General features: G+C 42.4%; 1 protein-coding gene across 2 annotated transcripts in view; it reads left to right on the top strand.

Moving 5' to 3' along the window:
- Window positions 1-14128, top strand: part of LOC125004304 (protein sidekick-1-like) — a 243981-nt gene that overhangs the window by 161624 nt on the left and 68229 nt on the right. For both annotated transcript variants that reach the window (XM_047578816.1, XM_047578817.1), the window contains 7 exons: window positions 2968-3162; window positions 4376-4492; window positions 4633-4800; window positions 6481-6583; window positions 6676-6849; window positions 11871-12007; window positions 13190-13337. In XM_047578816.1, the coding sequence (XP_047434772.1) occupies window positions 2968-3162; window positions 4376-4492; window positions 4633-4800; window positions 6481-6583; window positions 6676-6849; window positions 11871-12007; window positions 13190-13337 (1042 nt within the window). The remainder of the gene's footprint in view (window positions 1-2967; window positions 3163-4375; window positions 4493-4632; window positions 4801-6480; window positions 6584-6675; window positions 6850-11870; window positions 12008-13189; window positions 13338-14128) is intronic.

The raw sequence follows: 14128 nt of genomic DNA on the forward strand, positions 1-14128 counted from the left end.
CTGTGCATGTTTGTCAACACACTGTATGTACATTTAAGAGCTCAGTAAACTTGACTTGAAAAGCAGATTGTGCTACTGCACATTGTTGCATTTTATTGAAACAGAAACTCACTCAGCAAATAAGTCATGTTGCTCTTGAAACTTAACTTTACATTGCATATTGGGGAGGGGGCAACGGATCATGGATTAATATTGTTTTTTTGACTCAATTGTCCAATGAATTATCACTGTCATCTGATGTACATATATATACATGTATTTTAAGCTGCATTTAAAATTTCTCAGTGAACTATGTAGAATATTACAATGTATCGCAATAATATATCGTATCATGACTCATGTATCATGATACGTATCGTATCGTGAAGTCTTTGCCAAAAGTCAACCCTAGCATATAGTCCAGGTACATACGCAATGAAAAGCAGTTAGGTATCTAACCAGAAGTGCAAATAGCAAAAAGTGCAAAATGAACCTAATAATGTGGAACAAGCTATGAGTTAAAAACTATTTTGCAGTAATAGTAATGGTAATAGTATGGACAGTTAATATACGCATACACATGCAGATGAATACATCCATAAATTCATATATACAAATAAACATCAATACACACACAAACATGCGCCTACACATGCCAGTCTGGAGAATCCAGTGAAGGCGCAGCGACTGCAGAGCTGTGCAGAGGCTTGAGGAGATTAGCGTGACTTCAGCTGCCCACAAAGCAAAATGTTTAGGCGTGATTTATGGGGTGATGGACGGAAGATTAACAGCAACGTAGCCACGTCAACATGTCATCTGAGCCCCACTGGGCTGAATTAGTTTTCAGTAAAAAGGCTGCGATTGGTTGAGGGACTGTGCAGTTGCATGCAGAGGTGTTATCTTCTCCGTATCAGTTGACTCGCCTCATCATGACATCCAGAGTTAAGTCAGGCTATGAGAACATTGTGCCATTCCTCAAATGTGTATTTCCGGGTTTGTGTGGCATTCTCCTTTTTCTGGAGTCGTTTGACCTGAAATATATACATATTCCAAATGAACTCTGACTCAAGGCCACATACAGTACACATACGGGACCAGTGTGTGTAGATTTAAAGATCTAGTAGGATAAATAAAATATGATATCAATTCATTAATGTACTAATTTGTCTTTTTATTACCTCAGAATGAGCTCTTCATATCTATATAGGGAGCGGCTCATGTTCCACACGGTCAGATCAGATGAACCAAACACTGACTCCACGAGGGCCTTTAGCATTTTTGCTTTGAACTGTCGACCATTATAGGCGCTCTGACATGCCTGGAAAGGGAGGGGTGTGATCCAGCAGCTGCTAAGTTTAAAGCAGTTTGTAGTCTGCCTGCGTTTGACCCCAGATGAGTGATAGAGCTGGAGGTTCCTCGTGTGGCAACTTTACACTTGGAAACAGGTGTTTTTGCTGTTCAGGTTTGTCAGGATGGTTTTATCTTAATCACATATTGCTGAGGTTGGTACCATTCACTATATGTGTGAAGGCTTCATTAGATGACATGCTGGATCTCCGGCAACATTTAGAAAAGAAAAAAAAACAAAACTTGTTGATGCGGGATATTGTCAGGTGGAGCAGACAACTGAAATCGGCTATCAACAAAATGAGAGTAACACAGCTTTTCCTCTCCGAGTTAACATCACTAACCAGACTCACTAATCAGAAGCAGAGTGGGGGTGGGTCTTGGTTGAGATCCAGCTGATGATGCATTCAGTATAACTGGGGAAAAACTGAACTCTGAGCTGTCAAATTTGGGAAAAAAAGGTGACAAAAACGTATTTATTTTTCTTCTCCGAGTTAACCTGTAACACTGTGAGCACTAGGGTATTGAAAGTCTGAATTTTTCAAGTTGAAATATGCAATTTCTGAGTTTTCATGAACGCATCATCCAAACCTTTGTTTGTTTCATCGAAGTAAATTTAGAGTAAATTTATGAAGCAAGGAGAACTGCAAACAAAGAACAAAAAAATTATCATAATAATAATAACAATAACTAATATTAAATGCTATAATCACATTTTGCAGTTTTGCAAATATGATTTACAGTTTACTGTTGCACTGTAAAAATATTTTTTTTTGCATAAACTGATTTTTTTTTTTTTTTTTACTTTAAGCCCTGCATTTGGCATCACAAACACATTGATATGTCTAAAAGCCAAGCCTGAACATTGCGCTTGTTCACGACTCTCGTCTTTGAATGGATTACATGAAAACACTTCTATGATCAGCGGCTGGACGCAGCTCTGAAAGCTGAAACTTGCTCCCCTCTGTCTCCGTCTCGCACACACACACACACACACACCGAGTGAGTTTATGTTCCTCCTCAGTAATCTGATACAGTGGCAGTGTAATTAAATAGCCGAGGCCTGAGGGTACGGAGAGAGGGATGGAGGCTGGGAGGAGGGACGAGGGGAGGGAGGGAGGGAAAAGACAGAGCGACACAGTGAGTGAGACAAGGAGGGGGTGAAAAATACTTCACGCGTGTCTGTGAAAGCTTGACACCAACAGATTGAGAAAAAGTGTGGAATTCATCTCTCTCGCGCACGTAGACACACACAGTGCGAAGGGGCTGAGACGCAGTAATTGCATGAGCCCCCTGCCTGTCATATCTGGCGCGTCCGTCAGACGGGTGGGTGCTGATACTGTAGATACTGGGTGCGCGCATCTTTTATTCACGGTGTTTTGTAGCCCCTTCTGCCACCCTTAGCCTACCGCCCACACCCTCTAATCAATATATTATTAGCAGTCATTATTCCAACATGCATATTTATAAAGAGAGATTGGATGGAAGAGAAGAAAGTGAAGTGCTGTGGCTGTGGCTGTTTTAGTGGGAGTTGGGGCGGTCGGCTCAGCGGTGAGGTCAGCCGGCTTCTTATTAAGGAAAACTACTGAAAACTTTTTCTCCTCCTGTGTGTTGGGCTGTCGTGTGCGTGCGCACGTGTAGGCGCGCCCCAGCCCAGGATAGAGTGGTATAAGGACGCCGTGCCTCTTTCCAAATTGGCCAACCCTCGCTACAAGGTCACCGCGGCGACCGGGCTGACGGTGCGCAGGGTTCAGCCGGGAGACGGAGGGATATTCCAGTGCTTCGCCCGCAGTGCTGCCGGAGAGACTCAAACCCACACGCAACTGCTCGTCTCCAGTGAGTTTGTGTGACACACGAGAACGTGGAGAAAGTTGAATGTGCTCACCTGCCTGGCTGATTACACTCATTCTCACACTGTTGTCTTTCCTTTCCTTTTTACGCTTCACTTTGCTCGAGTCCCTTTCTTTTTACTGGCCAGGTGTGATGTAATCATAAAACTCCCAAATTGATGGAGAGATTAAGTAGGGACCCCCTTACCTACTATATGTGTTCTATATTAAACTCGGCCTAGTGCTTTTTATAAATATATACTGTTGTTTTGCATTCAGTATCAAGCTACATTTAAAGAAATTTAATTTAAATTTGTGGGGAGAAATAAAAAAAAATATATATAAAAATTGTCTAATCAACCAAAGATTTTGCGACCCCCTGTTGAAGACCTATGGTCTAAGGCGACACTGTTCATTGTACAACTGACGCTTATAATCCCACCGATATCCAGGAACCAGAAGAACTTAGCTGTAGGTAGATTTGTGATAAAAGCCAATCACGGCATCACCTAAACCGCAGGTCTTCAACAGGATGTCCACGACCTCTAGAGGGTCTGTGGAGGTACTGCAGGGCCGGGTGGTCACAATATATTTGGTTGATTAGATATTTTTATATATATTTTTATAATTTTCCACCACAAATTTAAAATTTCTTTAAATACACATCGCCCGCAATTGGCCGAGAGCTTATTCAGTCCACACACAGGTCCACACACACTGCGATATTAGCAGAAGAGCTAACAGCTAGCCAACTACTGAGGCCAAAACGGCAAAATGGCTGTGTCACTGGAACAAAAAAATAGAAAAATAAATAAATAAAATTAATCTTTGAACCAGTGTATCATTTGCATAGCTTAATATAGTAATAATAATGTGTATTTATAAACAGCAATAGGCCGTGTTTAATATAAAACACATATAGTAGGTAGTGGGTCGCTACTTAGTCTGGGGGTCCTTGGCCTGAAAAACGTTAAAAACCCCTGACCTAAAGTTCCTTTATTCAAGATGAAATCCATATCAGTTGAACACTGATGAGCTGTACTTTTGGAAAGTGATTGTGAGCGTCTGATTACAATTAAAATTCACGGTAGAGCCTCAGGTCTACCACCAGGCCTGTGTTTAGACCCACTCTGCTTTCTAGTCTTTGACCATTCTTATTTTTCCTCTGTGTTTTTCTTGCCTCTCTCTCTATCCCCTCACGCTCTCTCCTTTCGTTTCAGGCATGGCTCCCACATTTACATCCCCACTGTCTGACCAAACAGTAACTGAAGGCAACACAGCTTTGTTTAGCTGTCAGACCAGCGGAGCTCCAAAACCAGCCATCACCTGGAGGAAAGGTACCAGACGAGACACACTCTGAGTACACGCACAGAGATGGACACACACATCGACAGAGCATGTTTGTAATTAAAATGTGCTTCAGTCACTTAATTACCATCTTTCACCTCAAGGTTGATTTAATATTTTCTGTTTGCAGGGTCGCAGGTCTTAGCCAGCGGCTCCGTCCAGGTTCCCAGGTTCACGCTGCTGCAGTCGGGTGGTCTGCAGATCCAGCCAGTCAGCTTCCAGGATTCAGGAGAGTACACCTGCATCGCTTCCAACTCGGAGGGGACCATTAACGTCACAGCTGCTCTCACCGTCTGGAGTAAGACTAACACACACACACACACACACACACACACGCACACAAATAAAAACACATTAAACTGCTCAATATACATTTGCGGGTGAAACTAAAACAGACATGGAACACTGATTCATCCATAGCCGTCCAAGCACATTAGCTGAGGCTAGTGAACAGCTGTGTGATTGGTTATTGATGAAACCGGCTGTTGCGGTGGTTAATTTATCGATGTATGTACAGTATATACCATATATTTATCTAATACTGTTAAATTAGATATTAGATTAGATACACTGGAGACATGGTCAGGGACAGATGCCTTTTCCTCACCATATTTTTATTCATTGTTTTATTTTTATTTTTTTTACCATGCATGTTTTCTCTCTATGAAGCTCAATCAACACAGGATTAGTTTTACCTTGAAATTAGACCCCTTACATCTGTGTTTTACTTAAACTGGCTTTTTTATTCACTGTCATACCTCGACACTTAAAAGTTTTTGTTACTTTACATTAAATTTAGACTAATACACATATATATACTCAAAAATAAAACATGATGTGATAAGACTGTGTAGATTTACAATTTACAAACTATGTTTGTATTGAAGGATTGTATTCAGCTCCACTTTTACCCATGTGACAAACACATTAACGCTTGACTTAATAAAACCTAACACATCAATATGTGCCGCCACACATGTCACCAATCTCATTACAAAACGCAACCGAGCTGAGACTGGTTTAGAGAGTGTGGTCTCAGCTGAGCACACGCTACCCACGGACCAGTACCACTTCTATTAATAGGCTTGCAATTATATAACTTAGCGGTTTATCTGATCCAGAATAGGTCGTTGTGTGCCTTCAGAGCACGTCTTCTCCTTCTGAGATGGCTGGTGGACATTCTTAACATATATAGACGCTCGATCAAAGTGAACGTATTGTCCATAGACAGAAAACTGGAATACAGGCAACAGAACAGCACTAAATGCCAGTGTCACACTCCATTTCCTGATTTTCTAAACATGAATTTCCCACAACATGATGTGCTTAGTGTTGAGGGTGTGACAGAACTTCAGTCAATCAGATTTTATTCATATAGCACCTTTCAGAACAAGTGAATACCATTTAAAGTGCTTTATGTTTTAATTGACAAATATACATACATACATACATACATACATACATAAGTGAAACAAATAACAACAACAAAAAAGGACATGGAGACTAATGCACACTGCAAAACGTATAAGTTTAAAAAATAGGATAAGTGAAAATAATTAAAGGTCATTATCAGTAAATGAATAAGAATAAATAAATAAAAATATAAAAAAATGTTAAAATATTTTTAAAAAATAGTAATGTATGTTAACATTAAAAATAATGAAATAAAATGCAAGACAGAAACATACAATAAAATATAAAAACACTCAAAATTAAGATAACAATAAAAAATTGATAACAAAAAACAACTTTGCTTTGTCTCAGTCCATTTCTGAACATGAACCCAACCGAAGCTAAATACAACATTTTAACAATATTCTATAAATTCAAACCTTGAATCGGAACAAAACACCAGTTAGAGTCACATGCAACACCCGAGGGTAGTGTTAATTTTCCTGTTGTCATCCTTGAGCGACAAACATTTAAATGTACACATGTCGAACACACGCCCTCTCTCTTTTTCTCTGACACTTTCCAGGTCGCACGTCTATTTCCGTGCCTCCCACAGACCTGCGTGTTATCAAAGGAACCACTGCGGTTCTGGAGTGCAACGCGACGCATGACTCCAGGATCGATATCAGGTAGCTCAGCCCTCTCTGTTCATCAAAGACGTCGAAACATCCGACTTTATTCTCCGTTTTAAACTGAATTTTTAACACCTCCTGCGCTGCAGCTTCAAGTGGGATAGAGGCGGCGTGGCCGTCCTTCCCACTGGCGGAGGCCGAGTGTCCGTGCGCCAGGGGTCCCTCACCATTGGCCAAACGTGGTCAGGTGACATCGGGGATTACACCTGCACCGTGACATCGCAGGCTGGAAATGATTCCCACTCCGCACGCCTCGAAGTCATGTGAGTCGAAAGCCTCCCCTGAGCCTAGAAAGTGACATTAATCTTCTCTTTGTCTCTTGAGATCAAAACAAATACGAATTGATTTCTTTATCAAGCTTGGGAATTTATTCCGCATACATTTTCCTCTACACCTTCAGATACTCAGATAGTTCTACCTCTGTATTTGTGTATAAGTAATATTTCTGGGGGCATAAACAATTTTCTTCATCTTCAAAAAAAAACAACCCCATCCATACCAAATAGTCTAACTCATTCAAATTGCAGATATGCCTAACAGGGTGCGTGCCTTATGATACAGCATTAAAAAAAAATACTGACTTTGCGAAATATAATTCAGGAGGAGCAGCAGATGGGCAATTTGGTACATTCCCAGCATAAAAGGAAATTATAAGCAGTCTGTTTAAGCAGTTGTCTAATAAAATGATTGCTCGTTTCTTGTAATGGCCGTGTTCAATCCGGGGCCAGGACCTCTACACAAAATACAGCCTTCATGCCATTAAAAGTGTGAAGTGTGAGAACATGAATAGTCGGTGTTTAGTTATTATTAGATACTGTATTTAAAGCGTATTGTGCACGCCGACCCACACAGCCTCATTACAGCCTCCGTGAGAGAACAGGTAGTGGCCTTTAGATTTATTAATGGGTGCTTTAATAATATATTTAAAAAAGGCACTTATGATATATTAATATAATTGCGGGGCAGGAGAGAGAACCGACACGAGTCCACGTCCCTCTGAATTGTCGGGAGACGAGAGGTTACACGTGTCAAACTCGGGGTGAAGGACCAGATCTGTGTTTATGTCTAGGACGGACACGTGGTGAACGTGGTGTGCGTCTGCGCGCGAGCGAGAGTGCGTCCTGTGTGCGTGTGCGTCCGGGTGCGTCTATCCGTGAATGTGACTGACATTCTCGTTAGCTCGGTATCAGTGGGTCACAGGGGCTAACAGACGCTGGCGGCTGAGGAGACAGACTAATTACCAACAGGTTATTGGTTCATCTCCCACGTGTTTCACTGTGTGTGTGTGTGTGTGTGTGTGTGTAGCTCCAACATTTTCTAAGCTTATCCATTAATTAATATGATCATGTGAACTCAGAAAAGAAAACATCATCCTCATTTCCCCTCGTTCCCCTTACGCCTCATTCACCGCCGCCCTTGCTTCTTCTTGCCGTGCCGCTCACACCCCTCATTACATCTCATTCTTCATTCATCCGGCTTTTCTCTTGAATCTTTTAATATTCGCTTGGATCTTAAGATGTAAAACTGTGCACAAGTGCAGTACAGAAAGCCTTCCCGAGTCTCCGTCGCCTGATGCAATGAATGAGGCTGTCGTAGGAGGGCCCGTGGACGGCGGATTCATACGTCCACAATTGCATAGAAATACTTAATTAAGCTTTTGAATGTGAGATGCACGAGGGAGCTGCCTTTTTAATCACGGTGCAGATATATTCATTGTTCTTTTATGTTTGTATCTTCACTTCCGTTACCTCTGCTAGCACCTGTGGCCTTCACATAGAATTAAACTGATCTGTTTTTCCTTTACCTATCCCTCTTCACCCCAACAGTTTTTACGTAGAATTATGATACACTAAAATGGGTATAATCGAATGTCTGGACTCTCTTTATTGCTTTCATGAATATATCTGTATTACTTTGTTTGCTTATTACATGGCGGGGATGCACAAATCTCCACGGGGGACTGGCCAATGTCTGGAAAATTTCTTTTTAATAGATGTGGGGAGATGCATTTCTGGGGATGCAGAGCACGTACTGAATAAAAATATGCAAACCACAGCCATATTTAAAAGATATCACCCTCTGGAACTGATCCTGGACCAGACCCAAGAACTAACCTGAGAGTCGGAGTCGACATTATTCCTCCACACATATTAAGTAGAATAACATACCACAGGGAACATAAAAAGCAACAACTAAAATGTGAAGCACAGCTCAAACTTCCCAAATCCAGGACAAAATACTCCCATTTCACTTGTTTATTTCACTCACATCATGGAACTCTCTTGGGCGATACGCTACAGAGCCTGTGAGTCTTTTATCTTGGACCTGAGAAGTTGGTATTGCACTCCACACAAGATTTTGCTGTTGAAGCGCAGCTTTGTAACGCACAACACAACCGAATATCTGCCCAGTGAAAGCTCCCTGCTCGCCGTCACAGACATTCTTATGAGATTCAGATGTAAAATACATAAATATTGTTTTTCCTTTCTTTTTTTTTTCATTAAAACTTAATACGACGGTTGAAAAGTGCGTTTATTCCCTTTCTTAAAGACTGATAGCGTTTCTATATCTTGATGATAATTCTGAGGCTGAAATAACCACTTAGCTACCTTAGCTTAGCGGACAAACTGAATACAGTTACGAAGTTAAACAAAAAGCACATCTACAGCTAATGAAGCTTTGATATTTCATTTACTTAACTGTACGGCATGAAAAATAAAAGTTGTGCGTTTATGGATTTGCAGGTTTGTGTGCCAACTAGAGCGCTTTATCCTCCTGCCAAGAAATAGTCCGGGCCATATTTTCATGTAGTAATTATTGTAATTTCAGAGCTTTTGAACATCCATGTCATATTTTACAGTAGAGCCAAAAATTCAAACGAGCCTGGATGTGTCGTACTGCATCAGTCGCTGTCTGTTTTCGGTAATTTGTGGAATTTTGCTGGATTCATTTTTTCAATGCATGGTGCTGCAAGGACTCAGCACCTGTTATATGGTCCAGGTTACCTGTGTTAAGTTTAGCTAAATGATTTACCGATCTCAATAGGCGAATTTCTCCTGCTGTTGAATGACACATCTAATTCTTTTTATTATTATTACTAGTTTATTGAATTGGGACAGTGCACATTAATCAACATTGATGCGTTAGTCATCAGTGTAAATGCACCGGCCTTAGTACAAATACTAAATTTAAAGGTTTTAAAGGTACACAACACAGACCCAGAAGACTTTAAAACAATCATAAAAAAAGAAAATTTACAGAACCAGACACAGATAGACAATGTCAAAACAAACCAAAAAGGACAGAGACAGACAGTATCCAAACAGACAATATTAGGAGCAACGCCCAGCACCCAGCACCAAGCCGTAGCAGCATATCACCCCCATGCTTATCCACCTTCCCTGATTCCCCATAAAATTCCATGTCTCTGATAAAACTCTCCGTCTTACCTGGCCCCCCAGTATCTCTCGAACCTCCTCCACCCACACACTTCAACCTGAAGCCCGCGGCCCTCTAATTTGGGTCTGCTCTCCACCCCTCCACCCCTCACACCAGCCTAAATCTGCCCACAAAACTCATCCGTTTGCCCAGGCTTTTGGCTCATAGTCAGCCAGTCTTCACCTTCTCAGTTAGCTCACCCTGTCCAGTTGTCTGATTTGTCTTCTCTATATAAGACAAATCAGACAATCTCTATATACATCTCTTCCCATTTTCTACTACCGCTTATCCTCACAACGGTCGCAGGGGTTGCTGGAGCCTATCGAGAGGCAGGGTACACCCTGGACAGGTCGCCAGCCTATGGCAGAGACAAACAACCATTCACACTCACACCTAGGGTCAATTTGGAGTCACCAGTTAATCTAACCAGTGTGTCTTTGGAGGTGGGAGTACCTGGAGAAAACCCACGCAGATGCAGGGACAGCATGTAAACTCCACCCAGAAAGGCCCGAGCTGGACTCGAACCCAGATCTTCTCGCTGGGAGGCATCAGCCACTGAGCTGTCGATGCTAAAACATTTGACCCACAATTATTATTATAAAAAAAAACATTAATGGACTGAGAACCCCTGAGACTATGCAACAGATTAACCTCCTGAGAGCTTTTATGTGGTCTGTATTTTAGGACCTAAGTAGGACATAAGACCTGAACATGACTGAGCAAAGACAGAACAATTAAGTCCCAGCGTCCTCAAACGAGTACTGGCTAATTAACGACATTGTTGCTCGTTGCTATTGACCAGTAGCTCCACGGAGAATAACCTTTTTATTCTTAGCTTGTTAATGGTTGTTTTTAGTCTGACTTGTTGTTTTTTCTTCTGGACTTTTCGTTTTTGGCTGCGTCGTTGGTCATTGGCTGTGGAGTTCGGCCCAACGGCCGTTGTGTCCGTTGGTGTGTTCCTTCCTGCTATTGGCTTCTAGCGCTGCTATCACTGTCCCCTGAGCTACCCGGAGTGAGTCCTGAGACTCCCGCTAAACTTCAGAAGAAGTGCTTTGCATGCCAGGCTGGAGTTGGCGGTGGTGGAATGGAGAAGGAACTCAGGGTCGGTGGTGACGTTTTTGTACTCACGGGGAACATGAGGTCTTTGGCAGTGGGATGGATGGACTGTGTGTGTTTGATGAGACCCAGAGAGAGTGTGTCGTGAGAAGCGCTTTAGAGACCTGGTTCATAGGACCATAGTACGTCTGTGCCCGGCTTCAGATTCTGCAGACAGACACACTCTGTTGGCGTTTACATCCGTCCCTCAGTTGATAAGGAAACACCATTGACGAGAAACACCATGACGACACGATCCACACCACTGTTGCTATGCAACTGACCAAACATCCACATCAACTTGGACACTGTTTTGCCAACTGCTTTTGTATATTTTCATAATGCTAATTCTGTACATTTTTTTGATTACGCTGCCTTTTTTTATTTTTACTTTAATTTACTCTAATTTTATTTATCTTGGTTTTATGAGTGTTTACTTTTATGTGCAACAAAGCTATGGTGACTAAGTAATTTCCCTTGCGGATCATTAAAGTCTATCTAAGTCTAAATAAGTTTCAACCTTTGCTACCACTAGGTGGCAGACTAAATTGTCCACTATTGAGAACAACAGGTTTAAATGAAGCAGAATAAGCTGCGATAAAACCAAAAACTTCATGTCCCCATATGAGGACGCAGGGTCTCAGGAGGTTAAGACAATGAATTAATTGAAAAATTAATAACCAGACACATATAAGTGAACTTTGCAGAATATCTGATGGGTTTTTTTTGTTTGCTTTGTCTTTATTTCCAGTGAGTTGCCGCACTCTCCTCGCTCCCTGGCGGCTCGTCTCAACGATTCAGACTCCCGCTCCGTCCAGCTGTCCTGGCTACGCCCCTTTGATGGGAACTCCCCTCTTCTGTACTACCTGCTGGAGCTCTCTGAGAACAGTATGTGTGTGTGTGTGTTTGTGCGTTCTTTATATTTCCTGAGCGGCAAACAGCTGTTCACTCGCTGTCTAGCAGGCTCTGACATCCACTCATTTACAAGAGACAGGCATATGGAGAATGATGTCTCTGCGTAAACGTACATGCAGGTTCCCTATAAATAAACTTACACTTGCCTACCTCCTCTCCACCCCCCCTCTCTCTATCTGTCTCCGCTGCTCCCTCACTCCGCCACAGATGTTGTAACAGCAGGCTGGCTCTCTGTCAAATGAGAAAAAGCAGAGAGAGGGAGAAACCGAGCGAGAGACAGGGAGCGGGAACAGGGGCTGAGGAATACAGTGACATGAGAAACAGGTTGGATGGAGGTGGCCGCTCACTCCTCACTCCTCACTCCCGCTGTAAGCTACAGCCACAGCCACGCGCTTGGAACATCAACCGCAGCGGCTGGAATGATGAAGGAGTCTTAATCTATGCCCTGATAACTTTCAGAGAGACATTACGAACGTGACTCAAAGTACTCCGCTGCTCCGAAATATGATTATCACGGGAGAGAAGAGAGAAAATGTGGCGAGGGAGAATAACAGAGGGCAATAAAGAGAAAGATGAGGAATGCAGGGAGTCTAAGCGTCTGGTCGATCTCAGTGAAGGATGAATCCAGACAGTGAGGAATGGATTAGAGCTCTGTGCACACTGATTACCCACTCCGCGCATGTGATATATTATGTTTTTTTTTTTGGTTGTTTTTGGATTGTGCTTTAGAGAGAATGGGCCACAATAAATACAGTGTATTTTTTTTATTTCGCACAATGACTCCAAAACACCAGGCTCTTCTTCTATCCTCCTCTCAGATACACATACGGGTGGCGTGATAATAGGGATAATGGTGCATCTGAGTGCGGTATCTTCGGCAGGAAGACCGGAAGATAAGCTGGCGACACGCTGGCAACAATATACAGCAGCATCTGTGGTTCTTTATTAATCCTCCTCTTCCCTCCAAACGTTCTTCCTCCTAGCATCATCGTGCTGCTTCATTTTTCCCGTAATTCTCTCCAGCTTAACCCCCCCCCCCCTTCCCTTTACCTCGCCTCTTTCCATTTGATTTATAGTTCCCGGGTGTCCCCGTATCTGTTTGTCCTGCCTCAGCCAGATATTATCACCTCCCTAATCTTTGCGCCTTACGTCCAGACTCGCCATGGAAGGTCTACCTGTCAGAGGTTGATCCTGCCGTGACTGAGGTGTCGGTGGGCGGGCTCACACCCGCCAGGACGTACCAGTTCAGACTCTGCGCTGTCAATCAAGTGGGCCGGGGCCAGTACAGCGCTGAGACCCAGAGGTAAGCTGACAGCAAATTATTCACAGACACACCAGGACATTTATTCACATCTGAAGCACACGCCACCAGCTTTATTAAATACACACTTGAGTATATTCTTGTGACGCCAAACCACTATTTCACTGATGTTTTTTTTTTTTTAAGAAGAAAGCGTGAAACCATTTTTTTTTTTATGTAGAAAGTGGTTGATTTGTGTGAAATAGAGTTTTTTTTTTCCTTTTATTTCACTCTTCCATCTCTGTGTAATAGACTTGGTCACAGTGCCTTACACAAACTAGGAATGAATAAAATGGAATAAAATGGAACCTTTCTGCAGTCAGAGGCGTAGAGTGTGCACACTCTCCGTCTAGATTGTGCATCTAAGTGTTTGTTTATGTGTGTTTTACCGTGAGCACAGGGTAGGAACATGGGACTCGTGACGGGGATAAAAGAGGGATGGATTGTAACAAGGCGAGGATAACAAGAGCATCCCTTTTTTGTTTAGAATCCATTTTCTTTGCAATGAGCAATTTATATTCATCACATCCGTGCCGTAGATGTCTGCGCGCACACGTGTGCGTGCGTTCCCCCGCCGCTCTCTTTCTGTTGCACATAGTGAACTAAATAGTAAAAATGATGAAATTAACTGATCTGCGCGCCTGTGTGTGCGAAAAGGCGGAGTGAATTTGCCTGAAAAGCAAATAAATTGCTGTGCAGATGTTTTATGTTTGTGCGTGTGTGTGTTTGTTTGCATGTTTATCCCAAGAGAAAACACTAATGGGGGTAATTACGATGCCTTAGCACTGATGGAA

The sequence above is a fragment of the Mugil cephalus genome, chromosome 2 (genome assembly GCF_022458985.1).
Source record: "Mugil cephalus isolate CIBA_MC_2020 chromosome 2, CIBA_Mcephalus_1.1, whole genome shotgun sequence".
NCBI lineage: Eukaryota > Metazoa > Chordata > Actinopteri > Mugiliformes > Mugilidae > Mugil > Mugil cephalus.